The 17282-nt window shown below is 36.3% G+C and overlaps 1 protein-coding gene across 2 annotated transcripts in view; it reads right to left on the minus strand.

Moving 5' to 3' along the window:
• Positions 1–1565: 1565 nt before the first annotated feature.
• Positions 1566–17282, minus strand: part of LOC125645651 (synaptojanin-1-like) — a 30625-nt gene continuing 14908 nt past the window's right edge. Inside the window, exons 14-27 of one of the 2 annotated variants that reach the window (XM_048871298.2) lie at positions 15179–15371; positions 13587–13607; positions 11774–11932; positions 11366–11525; positions 11070–11148; positions 9961–10161; positions 9618–9696; positions 9268–9433; positions 8754–8837; positions 8266–8417; positions 6775–6898; positions 6579–6661; positions 5929–6070; positions 1566–5842 (exon numbers count right to left, since the gene is read on the minus strand). In XM_048871298.2, coding sequence (XP_048727255.2) covers positions 4704–5842; positions 5929–6070; positions 6579–6661; positions 6775–6898; positions 8266–8417; positions 8754–8837; positions 9268–9433; positions 9618–9696; positions 9961–10161; positions 11070–11148; positions 11366–11525; positions 11774–11932; positions 13587–13607; positions 15179–15371 — 2782 coding nt within the window. In that variant the 3' untranslated portion in view covers positions 1566–4703. The remainder of the gene's footprint in view (positions 5843–5928; positions 6071–6578; positions 6662–6774; positions 6899–8265; positions 8418–8753; positions 8838–9267; positions 9434–9617; positions 9697–9960; positions 10162–11069; positions 11149–11365; positions 11526–11773; positions 11933–13586; positions 13608–15178; positions 15372–17282) is intronic. The other variant, XM_048871300.2, reaches the window with a different exon arrangement.

Genomic DNA, 17282 nt, shown 5'->3' on the forward strand with positions numbered 1-17282 from the left:
ATCGGATGTAGTCTACTAGATGACCCATATTGATTTAAAGGTCAAGGGTCAAACTGGACATAGTAAAATACTGTCCACTTAATATCTTGAGAACCCTTTGCTTGACAGACATCAAACTTGGTAGACTGGTACATCCTCGGGAGTAGATGACCCCTATTGATTTTGAGGTCAAATCTCAAACTGTACATAGGAATATACTGTCTGCTCAATATCTTGAGAACTCTTTGCTCAACAGACATCAAACTTGGTACACTGGTACATCATAAGGAGTAGATGACCTCTATTGATTTTGAGGCCAAGGGTCAAATGGAACATAGGAAGATGCTGTCCATTCAATATCTTGAGAACCCTTTGCTTGATCGACATCAGAATTGGTAGACTGGTACATCATAAGGAGTAGATGACCCTTATAAAATTTGGGTTCATATGGTCAAGGGTTAAACTGAACATAATATATTATCTCCTACATTTTAAGAATCATTTGCTTGATTGACACCAAATTTGGTACACTGATACATCCGAAGGAGTAGATGACCCCTATTGATTTTGAGGTCACATGGTGAAGGGTCACACTGGACATAGAATATACTGTCCGCTCAATAGCTTGAGAACCCTTTTCTTGACAGACATCAAAACTGGTACATCTTAAGGAGTAGATAGTAGATGACCCCTATTGATTTTGAGGTCACATGGTTAAGGGTCAAACTGTAACATGAATATACTGCCTGCTCAATATCTTGAGAGAATCCTTTGCTTAACAGACATCAAACTTGGTACATCCTAAGGAGCAAATGGACCACGCTTGTCCTTTTCTGTAACCGGAAAGAAAACGTGGATCGGCACAAAGATTGCATCAAATTGATGCATTTATTTGCCAGAAGCGCGCACGTGGATGAGGGTAAAGGGCTAGAACCAAATCCTTTTATAATCTGTTACTTCGAATTTCACCTCAGAGTCAGTTTTGGTAAACTTAACGTCTTATTTACTCTAATACATAAACATATAAGTGGAAATTGATAGCGATAGAATACATTAGATATGCATGATATCTTAGATGCATTTGTTTTAACCCAAAAGCTCATGTTTTATATTGTAACTTTATCTGTGACGTCATACATGTATTACATTTGTGTACACATACAAATGTAGTCTGTAGCAACCAACTAATTTTGAGTTCACATTTTCAAACTGGACATATTAATATATTGTCTCCTATAGTGTGTCACAACCCAAAAGTAGGTCACTGTGGCCTCATTTTGAAATTGACAGTGTCACAGGTTTTGACCACAGTCAATTACATTGCTTTGGTTTGAATTTACTACTCTTTAATGGAAATAAATTTGAACCCAAGCAATATAATTGCCTGTGGTTGTGACTTCATGCATGCAAACATAACATATGTACATGTACCATGATTTAAACAAATCAGGATGCTGGACAGGATGTGTGCGTACATGTAGATGAACATTTATCCTTCAGGAAGAACCAGTTCTAAAACTAGTGGTCATCAGCTGTTCAATACATGCATATTTAAGTTTTTATCATTACTTATAAAATTTCAAAACTTTCACTTCAACAAGTACTTTATTTTCTCTATTCTGCAGTTCATATCTAACATCTCAACACATTATCACAGATGAAATTTCTAGAACACCAACAAAACATGTACATAGTACAGCAGCATATTAGAATATTACTAAACTGTTCTGAAATACACAATTATATGTACTTGTAACATGCAGTTCTTCCTTGGTGAAAAAAATAGCCAAAATTGATACCAAGCATGGTAGAATACCTCACAATACAACACCACTTTGTTGGTGCTGCTTTTTTTTTTTTTATTGCACACATGAATATTATGTCGGACTGAATTTTTAGAAGGCAAAAATTTAGAATAAAAGCCAAGTCCAAAATGAGACATCTGAAGCAGTAACTCATTAAAATTGTACTTTGCACAATTTTCTAGACATGCATTTAAACTACAGTGTAATAATTAATTATACTGGAATAATCAACTTTGAATTCCTTCAGATATGCATGAAATCAAGCTGACACAACCTAAAACATTTGGAAAATTCATGATGATGAAGGGAATGTAATGAGTGGAATGAAATATAACACAAAGTTGAATTATTTCTTTACAATCTGTCAGTGATCTCGTGGTACATGTACTTTTGAAGTGCACCATGCCTGTACTTATTTTGAAGAAAATAAAAACTTTCGTTTGGTAAGACGAATATGACTCGGAGTACACGGTGTATAGGTATTAATTTCCTTTAAGGAGAAGGCTCAGCTGGCGGCTTAATCCTCATGATTTACATAATAAATATTACATTTCAGTTGTACAAGTACGCTCTTCAGATAATTATAAATATGACTAGTTCCAAAACCATTACCTGTGTACATATGCTACATATACAATGTACTCCATTTGATTACTTTCCTTAGATACATGTATGAAAGAACTGTGAATATTAATAAAAGTCGACATGGTATTTCATCTTTCAACATGGATCAAAAACAAAACTGTCAGTTAAAATGTAACAATGGTGAACCAGATAGAAATATGACAAACCAATCACTATATGCCCGAATCTAGTAATGATATCACAGTCTACACTGTGGTTCTACTTTAAAACTAGAAGCCACATTTAAAACAAGACTCTACATTTAACATATACTTCTCATGTCTACGACACAATGATTACATGATTGTTCAAAATTTAAAAGTTTTTCAGAAAATTGTTAATAGCAAATCCCGATATGCCCCAATTCATTTTTACGTCAACAATGGTAGTTTACATCTAGCGCCCAAACGAATCTTTGAAAAAGTGAGTGGAAAAATAAACTCACGATTTCAAATAACTAATACTGTAAAACTCAATTACAAGGAACTCCCGTTATATGGAAATCTCCTGTATTTACAAATCATCGTTCACCTTCACCCAGGCATTTCCTCATATAAAACATTCATAAAACATCCCATTCATGGCCTTATCCAGACCAGGGGTCATGATGAGAGTATATTTGAATCTACACAAAATGCAGATGCTTTTACATAATATTGTTCCCTTGTGGAAATTCAAAGAATTTTTCTATACAGTATATTCGAACACGAAATTTAAATCCCCTCTTCTTGCTTCACACTGAACTCAGGGGAGGGGGGAGGGGGGGGGGGGGACGGGGACAAGGTGTCAAAAATGAAATGTTGAATGCAGATGTTTGCATATTAACATAAAATATTATTCTTTTTTAATTGCTGAGAATAAGATTTTTTGAAATTCTGTGGACCCTGTTCTCTTCCCAGGGTCATGGTGTGAGCAGACTCCACTCCCCAAACACAGTATGCTTGCATAACATATTTGTAATATTGTGGCTGATTAGAAGATTGTATTTATGGGGTCATGGTATGAACAAATTGTACTATTCAATACATGAGAATGTTAGCTTTGACTTGTATTCACATGATTATGGCCCCAGGGCTCATGATGTGAACAGTTCTACACTACAAGTGGATTCTTGAGAAGATTTTGAAATATATTCCTATACATTACATAAAACAAAGCATCACTGCCTTTGTGTTTCGTTGTACATAAGGAAGTGTTCACACGGGTAATTATCGGTTCAGTAGTCCTTGTTCAGATTTTTTAATGACTTTGTCTCCCCTTGGAATAAGACATGAGTGGTCATTAGTTATATAGGAAGTTTTGTCAGATTTGGCGCTGTGGTTCTAGTGAAGGGGAATAATTTACACCATACAGACAAACCACTGGACAAGCTCAGAAAAGTTCAGTTGAAAGTTTGGCTCAGATAAGCTAAAATTTTAAGCAGGGGTCAATTCAGGGGTGTGATATTTCCTCTTTTCCAAGGAAATCCTCTGATTGGCTCAATTTTTGAAAAAATGAAACACTCTGGTTTTGAACTTAAGTGACAGAAAATGACATTTTTCCAGTTGGGGTACGGTGTTTTCCTCCCTTCTTGACCAGATTTTGTCTGATTTTTGAAGAATTAAGTCACAGACCTGAACTCAAGGATCATAATCACATAAAGATAAGGTGTTAAGATGATGCGATGTCACTCGAATGACATGTTATATCGGTACTTCCTGAATTTGTCAGACATTTAACCAATATATTCTATGCAGTAATTCTGTCTATTGGAAGATAGAAGATCTGAAACGTGTCCGTTAATACACGTATTCTCCGATTTGTTGCATAAAATGTGCAACCTGGCACAACCCCCCTAAAATCAAAACAATTTTTCTGATGTAGCATTATATGTATGTTGCGTATGCAGTTAAAAGGGTGATAACTCTGAAAAATCCTACATGTATGTAAACCTTTCACATTCTTATCTATGTTGAAGGTCATGTACAAACATAAATAAACTTAATTCTGCACACAGTAAATTTCTTTTGAGTAAAAGAACTCCTTCATCGGGAATTAAAAGGATGTGTTTCCAGAAATGCCTTATACAAAAGATTTACTGTAGATAAAACATGAACTACCCTTCAGATTGTTGTTTGGTTGGTTTTTTTTCTTTGTTTTGTTTTTTGTTTCTGGTTAACAAACATACAAGCTTTGTGACTGCACGTTTGGACATGGGTAGTAAATGTTAGGTCCTATATTGTAGCATGTTGGGACCTACGAGTTAGCATGTTAGGATATTAGTGTTTGCATATTTAGGACCTAGGTATTAGCATGTTAAGACCTAGGTGGTACTGGAGGATGATTCATTGGCCTCTTTGGAACAGGGGGATTCCCTGCAGCTGGTCCCCTTGTGGGAACGGGAGGAAGAACTCTAGATGGTACTGGTCCCCTACTTCTGGGTTCCTGGGGAGAATGATTAGGGGGATCTGGTGGTAAATGATCCAGGGGTGTTGCAGAATTTTGAAAACTATCAAAATTGGCTTTAAACTCTGCAAATTGGTCTTCTTTGTCCACTGGTGGAGGTGGAGGGGCCTCAGATGGGGGACCCTCTGAAGGTAGAGGAGGTGGGGGTTCCAAAGGGGGACCCTCTGAAGGAAGAGGGGGTGGAGGTTCTGATGGGGGGCTGTCTGATGGAGGAGTGGGTGAGGGATCAGGAGAATGTCCTTCTGAAAATTCTAACGGAACAGGGGGTGGAGATTCAGAAGGTGGACCCATACTTGATGAATTTTTATCAGAACTATCATCTAACGACTGAACCTCAGGAGAGCTAAAAGATGGAATTGATTGAGAATTCTCAGAATTGCTGTGAAAGTCGTCCCACTGGGTTTGGTCATTTTGTATGTCTGAGGAAGCACTAGTTGCGAGATCCTGGTTGTTTAACATGTGTCGGATAGGTACAGGGGGAGGGGGTCGACTGACTGGAGGTCTACTCTTAGTTTGTGATGCCTGATTTAAAAACTGACTGGGAACACTAGAAGTGTCAAACGGATCTCTCTCCACCATACTGTCTCTGTCCAGTGGTAAAGGAGCATCAATAATGTTTTGACTAGCACTATTACAAGAATCAGTCAATTTATTTACGACTGCGTAAGTCTGATCATCTGACACTTTCTGGGTTGAGGGCATCCAACTTTGTGGTCGTGTGGGTGGAAGGGGAGGTGGTCCTCTCGAGGGTTTGGATTGTACCCCTTCATTAATGACCATACTCTGAATTTCCCTCCTTGGAGCAGGAACAGGGCGAGCTTCAGTACGTGCCTGTACACTAGGTGGGCTGTCTCTTGGCCGCTGCGGGGCCTCGGTCATGGAAGAGATATTTCCAGAAGTCTTGTTTCTTGGTACAGGTTTAGGTGCTTCGACTTCAGCTTTGTCACTTGCCACATCTTCACTGGTTAGACTTCTAACAATCTTATTGTCTGAAATTGATAGATATCTGTTAACGTGTATCCAATAACCTAAACAAACTAAACTCTTCCTTATGTGACTGAATAACAAGTCTCACCTGAGTCTGGCAGCAGAGGTGGAGGTAATGTGCTCCCTCCCCCGACCATCAGTTTCTCAATCAATGACTGGGCATCCTCTATAGTGGACGCATGTCCGTGGTGGGTCACGTTCGTTGGACGACCAATACTTATTGCCTGTGTCTGTGGTACACAGATACACAAATGTTAAAATCAGTCATGATAGAGAAACTGGAAAGTCAAGATTTAATGTGAACTTTTACATTCAGTTAAATCTGTTTAATCTGACATGCTTTAGGAGAAATTATTTTGTCTCAGATCAGACAGGATGTCAGATTACTTGATGTTAAGAACATGAGAAAAACGTAATCAAGTATAAGAATTTAGGTCAAAATATACAGTAAAGCAGATTACACAGGTATTTGATTAGACAATTTTTACTGTACAACCATTATAGACAAATTTTAACTGAAATCACAGATTTTTAACTGAAAGGAAATACTGTTTTAAGCAAACAGGAAGTACCAGTTTCACTGAAACCCTAGTCTTAGTAAGTACATTACTGTATATCTATTTATAGTTGTAAACTTGGATCTACCTGTTACCTGTATATAGTTCCGACTTTAAATAAAAATTACTTACTTACTTTACTTACCTGTATTAACACTTAGATATCAATAATATCTGTTACCTTTGTTTGCTGTTTGGTCTTGATTTTCTTGATACTTTGGGAACTGATTGGTTTTCTTACTATTGGAGGTGGTCTTTTGACATCTATCATACATAATATAAAAATGGATTTAAATCTAGGACTACCACTAAAATGTTGTCTATATCAGATATGACTTGGTGTTTTAAAAAACCCAAAATACATAGAAAAACTAAACCTGTTTCACTAGATTTCTCTGCACCATGTGTTGGTTTGACAGGAGGAGCTTTGGGTCGCTGAGGGGGTGGAGGTTTAACCGGTGGCCCTGAGGGTCGCTGTGGGGGTGCTGGTCTCGATCCAGGCTGCAATGTTCATAATGAGTGACTTATTCTCTATGTTAATTCCGCTATGTTCCTCTTTTGGCAATATTCAAAAAGTATCATTTATCAATGTAGTACACGAGACATTCAGGAATATAAACCGCCATGTGCATGGAGTCAAGTTTATAATTTTGTTCCCATTAATATTACGCTTAGTTTTTTGCATATCAAATGTTATAACATGTATTATTATACTTCAGTATGACAATTCTATGCAACGCGTAATCTGATTGGTCTAGACAGTCACATGCCAGGGATGACAAAACTTCATATCTCCCTCTCAAACATCATATCTCCACATCATATTTACCTCTTGGCCAACCTCGTTCATTTTCCATATATTTTACAGCAAGGTAGACGTAGTTTATTGTGACGTCACAATAAATCCGAGTCATTGCACTTTCATAGTTCATAAGGCACAAAATATGCGGGTCTTTTGTACACAGTTAATTAAATTGCCTGGTTTTGGTTGATACAAAGACAAGCAAGTAAATAAGCATTCAAGGAGAATGGAAATACAAAAACTGGTTTAATATCATATCACTGTATTTCGTTGTTTGTACCTTCTACGGTAATACCTTAACGGCGCAGTGTTACCGTTAGGACGATCTCAGCTACATACAATTTATAGATGAGCGGACTCCAATTTCAAATGCACATTTATAGTCTTGCTTTGTTTCAGTATAATAAACAATTTATTGCATGAATGTTCGAGAGATATGAAGATTCATTCACCCAAGAAAAATCATGTTGCCCTCGGGGAATATGATTTTTCTTGGATGAATAAATCTTCATATCTCTCTCACTATCATGCAATAAATGTATAATGTGCCATTTGAGAGAAAAAAATATAACAGCAAAGTCACATGGTATTCCTGCTTGAGCTAGTCCATGGTACCAGCAGTTGTGTATAATTCAAGTCTGAGGCAAGTTGCTGTAGTGTACCTGTACGCTTGCATGGTACATATTGACTGAACAGCACCAATGCCAAATACATTACTTTGTCTCAGCTGGGTTCGAGGACAACAGCTGTTTTGTTTGACCCGAGGACAGATCGAATCAAACAAAACAGCTGTTGTCCAAGGACACAGTCTATAACTGTTTTGTTATACACCTTCATTTTATAGGTTGTTTTTACTAGATGCACATGTTTGTTGACTTTGAACTTTTAACAGGACAGAGTGAGTGCATATATTTATCAATGTATTCACTACTTTAAACATAACCAATATCCTAATCAATAATTGGTTTAACAGATAAAATGTAGGTTCTAAATTGTATTAATTTTACAAGGAATTTTTTTAGCTGTATAACAATGCCCGGTCTACTTCATTGGTCACTCTGCCTACCTCTGGTCCTGGTGATTTGGTCTGAATGGTAAATGGGTCAGGTGACTCTCTGTTTGGACCAATGGAAGGGACAGGAGGTTTATTCACTGGCCTTGGAGGGGGGCCAGAGGGTTGATCTAGATACCCATCATCTGAGTATGGACTATTCCGTCCTGAAATAATAGAATTAATTTCAGTTGTGTTTTCTATTGATATGAAGTATCCTAGTATTCCTTCCTATACAATTAGAAAAATTTTCCTAGTTTATTAATGTAACTTACCAGGCCTTAAGACCATAAACTGAGAATAGAATTAAGTCAAAATTTTGAATATCTATATGATAAGCTTTATTTCAGATTGGTGTTTAAAAAAGGAATGAAATACAAATGTATACTGAAAATTTTATTTATTTATGAAAGTCACTTCAAAAGTCAGTTGGATTCGAAATTTAGACTTTAAGTTTATTCTCAGTTTATGATCTTGAGACCTGTTCTAAACAGCTGACTTACCTGACCCGTTTGGTGAACTTGGCCTAATTTGATCCATGGGGATTCCTAACAAAGAATCCTGTATCTCAGCATCATCCTCTTCTTCTACAAAATAAAATACCACTCTGTCAAACTAACACCAGATCACTAACGTCAATAGCATGAACTTCCTCACAGATCACTAACATCAATAGCATGAACTTCCTCACAGATCACTAACATCAATAGCATGAACTTCCTCATAGATCACTAACGTCAATAGCATGAACTTCCTCACAGATCACTGACGTCAATAGCATGAACTTCCTCACAGATCACTGACGTCAATAGCATGAACTTCCTCACAGATCACTAACGTCAATAGCATGAACTTCCTCACAGATCACTAACGTCAATAGCATGAACTTCCTCACAGATAACTAACTTCCTCACACCATTTACAGTGTACTTTCAATACTGCCTGCATAATCTTTATCACCTCAAAGTAAATGATCAAACGGTAGAATGATTCGGGGCACATAAAATCACAACTGACCTGATTCAAACTCCAAGGCTGGTGTGCTGAAGTCCTCCCCCAGCAGGCTGTTGGAGAACTGGTTATAGAGTGGGGTGGAGTTTACAATACAGATTTTTAACTCTTGCTGTATCTGAGCCCGCCATTCCTCTGTCTTCAGACGAGTCCTTATGGTCGTTCCATTTATCTATCAGAGTAATGGTAGTGTTCATCTCCAAATATTTTTATTTTCAAATGTTAATGTACCATGTAAATGTATTTACACACTGCTTGTAACTATGAGCTTAGAGTCATCTAAAAATTGACTATCAACATAAACTCTGGACCCATTTCAATTAATTTGATCTGAGTGATTACAAACAAAATTATACCTCTGTGCCGTCATAGTTCAATGCCTTCAGTGCAAACTGTCCCGTCTTAAAGATCAGCCATAAATCCGCTTCCACGAATCTGTAGAGAAGATAGAAGGAATCAGTCAAACAGCAATAGTTAGTACAAAGGTTGTTCCATTTCCATCTATTGGGGGAGTCCACTTTATATGTTTCTGTTGGTTGTGGTTATTATAGATTATAGATATTGGTTGGGGATCTAAAAAAAAAAAGTAGTTCCCCCCACCTTGTGTTGATCTAATTGGAATACCCCTGACTGTTCACTTTCCTTATATGGCAAGATACAAGAAATGGTAAATCCTGAATAAGTTGTACTAATATTTACCTAACAAGGACTATTTCTCCAACATCAGAAAAGAAGTGAACAATGGCCTCCACCAGCTCTTGCTCCATTTCTTCAGTCTCCACAGAAATGATGACAGTGCCATCTGGTGGTCCTTGCTGGCTGACAATCTCCTGTAACTTCTGCTCCTTCTTGTTGTCTTCCACTTTCAATGTGTCGATGTCATACAGTGATAGGACAGGTCTGAACAAGAAAAGGCATCGTGAAATTGTCAATGTGTGAATATCATACAGAGATACATGTAGGACAGGTCTGAACAAGAAAAGGCATCGTGACATTGTCAATGTCATACAAAAATAGGGCAGGTCTGAAGAAGAAAAGGCATCGTGAAATTGTCATACAGAGACAGGACAGGTCTGAACAAGAAAAGGCATCGTGAAATTGTCGCAGTCTTAATCTATTAAATCCACCATGGTAAAATAAAACATGCATAGATAATGCATAAACATCAAATTCAAAGGATGGTGGTTCCCTAACTACCTTAGACATGTTGGATAGGCTTTCTCTTTTTTAAGAAGGGCATCAGTTCAATTAGGTTTCATACTGTGGTTTCATCAAATTTTGTGGACATCACTTTTCATGAATACGGTATATCAAAGAATATAGTTTCAATAGTATGCAATTTTGTGGAAAATTTCCCATGCCCTTCCTTTAATATAAGTAAAAATTGCCCTTCATTGATCACTTGATTTCTTCACCTGGTACAACCATAAGAACAACGAACATTGGTTTTCAGCAAAAAATGATGAAACCACAGAAGATTGAGAGATATAATATGCATATCAGTACACATAAAAGGACTACGCTTGTCAAATACGAGACCTAAAGTAGTCACAAAAGTACGGACCAGGTCAGGATATCCATATGTGAGGGGAAAAAATATTGAAGTCTTTGTCTTCAAAAAAACTTTGATGGGATCTATATGGATGTATGGCAGGACATACTGACAGATGACATGACAAACAGATTAATTAATTGATTAGTCCAAAGTTGGTAAACCCTCCGATGAAAACATGAATTTAGAATCAGTACTACAATATGTCTTTAACACCAAATTGTGAGATTTTGCGGTGATAAAAATCAAAACTTGCCTGTGATCGGATGTCTTCAGTTCTACCCTGTTATATAACAACAATTTCCCAGGGTTCCACACTGGTCCATCCTCTAATACTGAAGTTCATGAATGCATATATTATAATGTACTTGATGTCATAGGGGTCAATTTCTATGCACTGCCAAGATTTTCAAATTTCATTGAGTTGTATTAACTTATAATAAAAATCTTCAGTATTGACTTTTTTTTTTCCTTGCAAAATTCTAACAGTAGTATGTACTTTTGTGGTATGTGGGTTCATGTTAATCGTTAAAAAGGTTAATTATCACATACATTGTGGTGAATGGTGAATGAGAGGTTTTCTTCTCATCAGAATTCTGTCCGTCCAGGCTGGACAACGACACTTCTCACTCGAGTCATAGTCATTACAAAATAAGTCATACTTGTAGGTAGGGGCGAAGTCTGTCGGTCCCTCAGTATAACCTTTAAAGACCTTAATGAAGACAAAAACAATAGACACACCTATACAAAAGAAATAAGGACTGCAACAATAACGCAAGACTTCATTACACACATAAGCAGTAAATGGGTGACATCATCAAAATATTATAGGTAAAGCAAATACACCCCACCCACTTAAAAAAATTACCCAATTTTGCATGTGAGGAAATCTCTTTTGGAAGTGGTATTGAGATCCACAAGTCTTTAGAATTTAATTAAACATAGTGAAAACAGACTTACATTTCCAGCCTCTTTCTGGACCTTCAGCTGGTCACATGCTTGGAGTGCTCCCCAGTTTTGAGCCTCTATCAAACTGAGGACCTCTTCCCGAGGAAGGTCAATCCTATAGTTAAAGTCCCCACACCAGAACACGTAGTCATGGGAACCAATGGTCCTTCCCTATACAAAGCAATGTGCATGTTAATGAGCAAAAACTAAATGTACAAGTAGATATTTGTACTTTCATACATAGCTTGTCAATTTAACTTGTATTATAGATTAATATAGAAATAATTTATCTTTTTATTTAAAGTTTAGAAATTCTGGTATACTATTTCTGAAAATATTTCATAATTTTTTGCAGTTTCCAAGATGTACTTTCCTATTCTGACAGAATATAATGAAATAATTATACCTACTATTATAATAGAACTTTATCATCATTGTATAAATGCATGCTAACTTGGTAGATAGTGCCAAAATAATTTTCAATAGATTTTTAAAACATTCGGATTCTGCATTCCATTTAAAACAGATTAAAATCAAGTGATTACGATAGAATAAATTACTTATTGTTGAAAATCATCAATTTTTATTTTTATTTTCATTAAGAATAGTATATAGAGAGTTACATGTATTCTCTTTAGGGCCCACCTGTCCACTCCTCTAAAGAGAATATTAAGTTAAATGATCTTCAGTCAGAGTGTTCAGGGTTTGATAGTTCATGACAGGCTGCCACTTTGCCAACATTACCAGAAGATGTCAGTATTGTTCAGGAATATGCATTTAATTACCACAACTTTGTTTTAACATTTTCAATTCAAAAGAAAAATCTTTCTTCCAAACATTATTGGATCTCTGAATACATTGACTTCTTTAACAAGAGTTGTCAGAAGACAACATGGCTGCTCACGAGGACGCCTGACCCAACTCACCCGATTCCCACTGGTTCTCAAGATATAGGCAAGGTTAGAGTTAATGAAAAGTAGGTCAAGGTCACTAGATCAAAAGTCTTGGTATCAGATGAAAGGCCTTTTCATGAGGCATCTATATGTGAAATATCAAAGACTTATCCTTCTTGTTCAAAAGATATAGCCAAGGTTTAATTTTTGTTGTTGAAAAGTATGTCCAAGGTCACTAGGTCAAATGTCTTGCTACCAAAAGGAGGGTCAGATTAAGGGGCATCTATATGTGAAATATCAAAGCCCTATCCCCCTTGGTTCAAAAGATATAGCCAAGGTTAAAGTTTTTCCCTTAAAAGTGTGACACTGATGAATAGTCAGCACAGCAGCTCTCCGGACATTTGTCCCAGTGAGCTAAAAGAAACTAATTTGCTGTATTTCAATTATATTGTGATAGCTCTGCATATTTTGTTGCTGCAACGAATGTTTTCTGCATGTTTTATATTAACTGTGGGTGCTGCCCTAAGAATGTTTCCTTCATGTTAAACTTTTATATTAACTGCGGGGGCAGCCATAAGAATGTTTTCTGTATGTTTTATATTAACTGCAGGTGTAGCCCTAAAAAGCAACAAGTGGCAGTCAACAATATAAGACTTATTAACTGACAGAGAGGGAGATTAATTAATATCTCATAAATGCAGGCAGTAGATAAACCCCATAAGCCAACTTTCTTCCATGATTCCAAATTTTTGAAAATACACAATCAAGTCTGTATAAGGAGCAATGATAAAAACTTCAAGATTCAATGTAGATTTCTTTTTCTATGAATTTTCTGAAGCACATGTAACTTGAAAAAGTTTCTTGCAGGCAAAAGAAAGTTGACTTTTTCAGGACAGGATAATTTTGATACAATTATGCAACATTTGAGCAACCTTTCGAACGGTTGGTGTAATCTAAAAAGAAAAAAAATGCAATTATTTCATTCCCCTGTCACATACAATTCTTTCTATGAAGCAAAATCTTCAGTTAAATCAACATGCAATATCTAAAATAACATTCAGCAGTATTGCATGCTATGCAGAAATTATCACGAAATGAAAACATTTCTTGACCAAGATCATTCCAGGACCATGGTAATGATTCCGAACCAGTTACTCCATGAAATTGACGACTGACAAAACATGTTGCAATAGCAGATACATTAATCACTTCAGCAAGCCGCGTAGGAATACACTAAAGTGCCTGCAGGCAGCTGCTCATAAGCAAATATACATTGGGGAAAATGCATTGTGGACTGAATCAAATGTGTCAGCTATTGTGGTGTACTCTGACAACCGTCAAAGACTCCCTGGTTCAGAGCCATCATAGTGGTCCTAGAATGTACTCTCCCTTTTGTTTTCTTCCATCAGCATACAGTACTTGTATAAAATTTGATGGGAATCACTTTTTCATCAAATGAATTAATATATTCAACAAGTACAAATACTATAGGGTTATTGAACTTATATTGGTGAATATTGGCACGAGTTGGCTGTAAAAATGCACAAGCTTGTTTTATAATAGACTATTTATTAGCTATATAATAATAGACATTATTGTATCTGATGTAAGCAAAACATCTCACTTCTTTAGTGACAATAAATTAATTGACTGCAGTTAATACAAGTACTGTGAATTATCATGTATTATAAATAGTTAACATTCTACAGAGACTTATACCCCAAATAAACATTCCTTACCAAATTCCATTTTGTCCATCATAATCTTTTATTGATACGGTACATCCCTTAATGCACTAGTACTTTAGTCCTCTGATATTAGTGAAAGTGTTGAAAAAATACTGTCAGAGTCATTCTTTTTTTTTTTTTTTTACTAAATAAAGCTTTTTTTTGGATAAACGATATAAATGAATTACCATTGGTCAACAAACAGCTACAACACAACAATACTAAGTTACTGAACATGTACCATTAACAGCCTCACACAACCATGTACTTTAAGTCTGCTTACAAACATGCATATTGAAGGATAAATATGAACATTCAAATTTCAATCCAATCTTCATTTTACCCATGACAGTTCTTTCCATATATATATATATATATTGTACAATGCAAAGGGAGAGTAACAGCACTGGGAACTCTGATTACCACTACACTAGAATCACTGCACTGTTCTACATGATCAACAACATAGAAAACATACAATATACATGTATTGTACATGCTGAATACGTAAACATCCTACCATACACTGTTCCTATGTATCAACAGAAGCACAGTTATACACAGTAATAGTTTGTATCAAAAACGTTATGTTCAGTAATGAATATATGTAGACATTAGCCATAGTCAGCCACAGCTTGCTTACACAAAGAAATCAGTATGAATTAATGAATAGGACTACAAAATATGCCCACAAAAGTAGGATATGTCTGCTGGATAGATGGCTTTAAATTTAGAATAACTGATCAACTGAGCACAGAGATGAAGAAAACTAGTACGTGTAATAAACAAACACTCACCATTGGGAAGCAGATTTTTCTAGAGATTTCATGGTAGTCACTATTGCGGTCATTGACTTGAGACTGTCCAGCTGACAAATGAGCACAGACAAAACAAAGCGACGTGCTTTGGTAGAGAAAACGTATGGCCACGCCCCCTTTGTTACCGGCTGCACCTCCTAATCCTGTCTTAGCAGAATCTGTGGCAACATCCCTATATTCAAAGGCACAAAAGGTTATTCACACATCTAGTGCATTCACTATTAAGCTTGTAATACTGTTATAGGTCCTGCCTGCTACTGAATCGTAACAAGAGGTCCATGGGCCTTACCAGTAAATACTCCTCAATGAACATTAATTACAGATATTTATAGTATTTCCATTTTGGCCCCACACTAAGACCTAAATTTCTGCCCTGAGATCATGAATTCTTAAATTTGGCAGACAGCTTTATGGTCTTTCTAAATATGCAATTCAGTTTACATTCAATACTAGCAGATACCCAGTAATAGATTTTTAAACATAAAATAATTACTACTGTACTAATTAAAACTATGATCTTGCCCTAGAGTTTAAATCCCTGTCCTCAGAGCCATGGAATTTACAATTTTGAGAGAAGGCACCCTGATCTTCCTGACCATGCAGTCAGTTCTTTAATGTCCACAGAAGGAAAGAAAATTTTTAAACAATACAGACATTGACACTGAATGGCCATTTTGACCCACTCTAGAGACTGAACCCCTGCCCTGGGGGTAATGAAATTTGCTAGTTTGATTTAGGACTTCCTGCTCTGTATAATAATTAAGTTTTCCTTTCAGATGTGAAGAACTAGAGAAGATTTTTGAAAATCTGTCAAATTTTGCTCTACCCCTATGGCCCCGTAAAGTGCGAAAGTCAAAAAATTTGATAGGCATACAGAAGATAAAAGGTGTAGTTGTTAACACATGATGGACAGGGACTGACTGCAATAGGTGACACGTAATAACAAGAGGCCCAAGGGCCTAGAATCGCTCTTCTGATAAATTGTACAACCCCACCATTTCTATTCTTAGCCTCTTAGTATTCTAAATCTTTAGTTAAATCCTAAGAATTAAAAAAAGTAGGTCAATGTGACCTACTTTTTGGTTTATACATTTTGAGAACCCAAGAAATATCAACTGACAAAGTTTGATGATTTTAAGCCAATTAGTATCTGAATATTGAAATATAGCTGTCAAATTCCAATCGTAGGTCATGGTGACCTACTTTTTGGTCAGCGAACTCCGATGCAAGACCCATCAACTGACAAAGTTTGATGACTGTAGGTCAAATAGTATCTGAAATATATAAATATAGCCGTCAAATTCCAAAAGTAGGTCAAGGTGACCTACTTTTTCGTCAACACCCTTCAAACATGCAAGACCCAACAACTGACAAAGTTTGATGACTGTAGGTCAAATAGTATCTGAATTATATAAATATAGCCGTCCAATTCCAAAAGTAGGTCAAGGTGACCTACTTTTTGGTCGACACACTCCGAAGACTCAAGATGCATCAACTGACAAAGTTTGATGATTGTAGGTCAAATAGTGTCTGAAATATAGTAATTTAGCTGTCAAATACCAAAAGTAGGTCACGGTGACCTACTTTTTGGTCGACACAAACCTTAAGACTGAAGACGCATCAACTGACAAAGTTTGATGATCCTAGGTTTTACAGTGCCCAAAATATGCATCTAAAATTGAAAATGTGAAATTTGAATATCTGCAAAATTCAAAAAGTAGGTCACTGTGACCTACTTTTTTATAAATATGTTTCAAGGCCTCAAGATGCATCAACTTACAAGATTTGATAATTCTAAACCTCTCGGTATTTGAAATAACAACTTAAAATATATCTATAAATGATAAGCCATAAAATTCAGAAAGTAGGTCACGGTGACCTATTTTTCAGTTGACGCATTTCAAGGTCCCATGATCCACCAACTGACAAGTTTTGATGATCATAGGCTTCAAAGTGTCCAAGATATGCATCAAAATTAATTTTAAAATAAATACCTGCAAAATTCAAAAAGTAGGTCACCGTGACCTACTTTTGAGACAACTTGACACAAGGTCCTAAGATGCATCAACTGTCAAAATTTGAT

This window comes from Ostrea edulis, chromosome 6, assembly GCF_947568905.1.
Source record: "Ostrea edulis chromosome 6, xbOstEdul1.1, whole genome shotgun sequence".
Taxonomy (NCBI): Eukaryota; Metazoa; Mollusca; class Bivalvia; order Ostreida; family Ostreidae; genus Ostrea; species Ostrea edulis.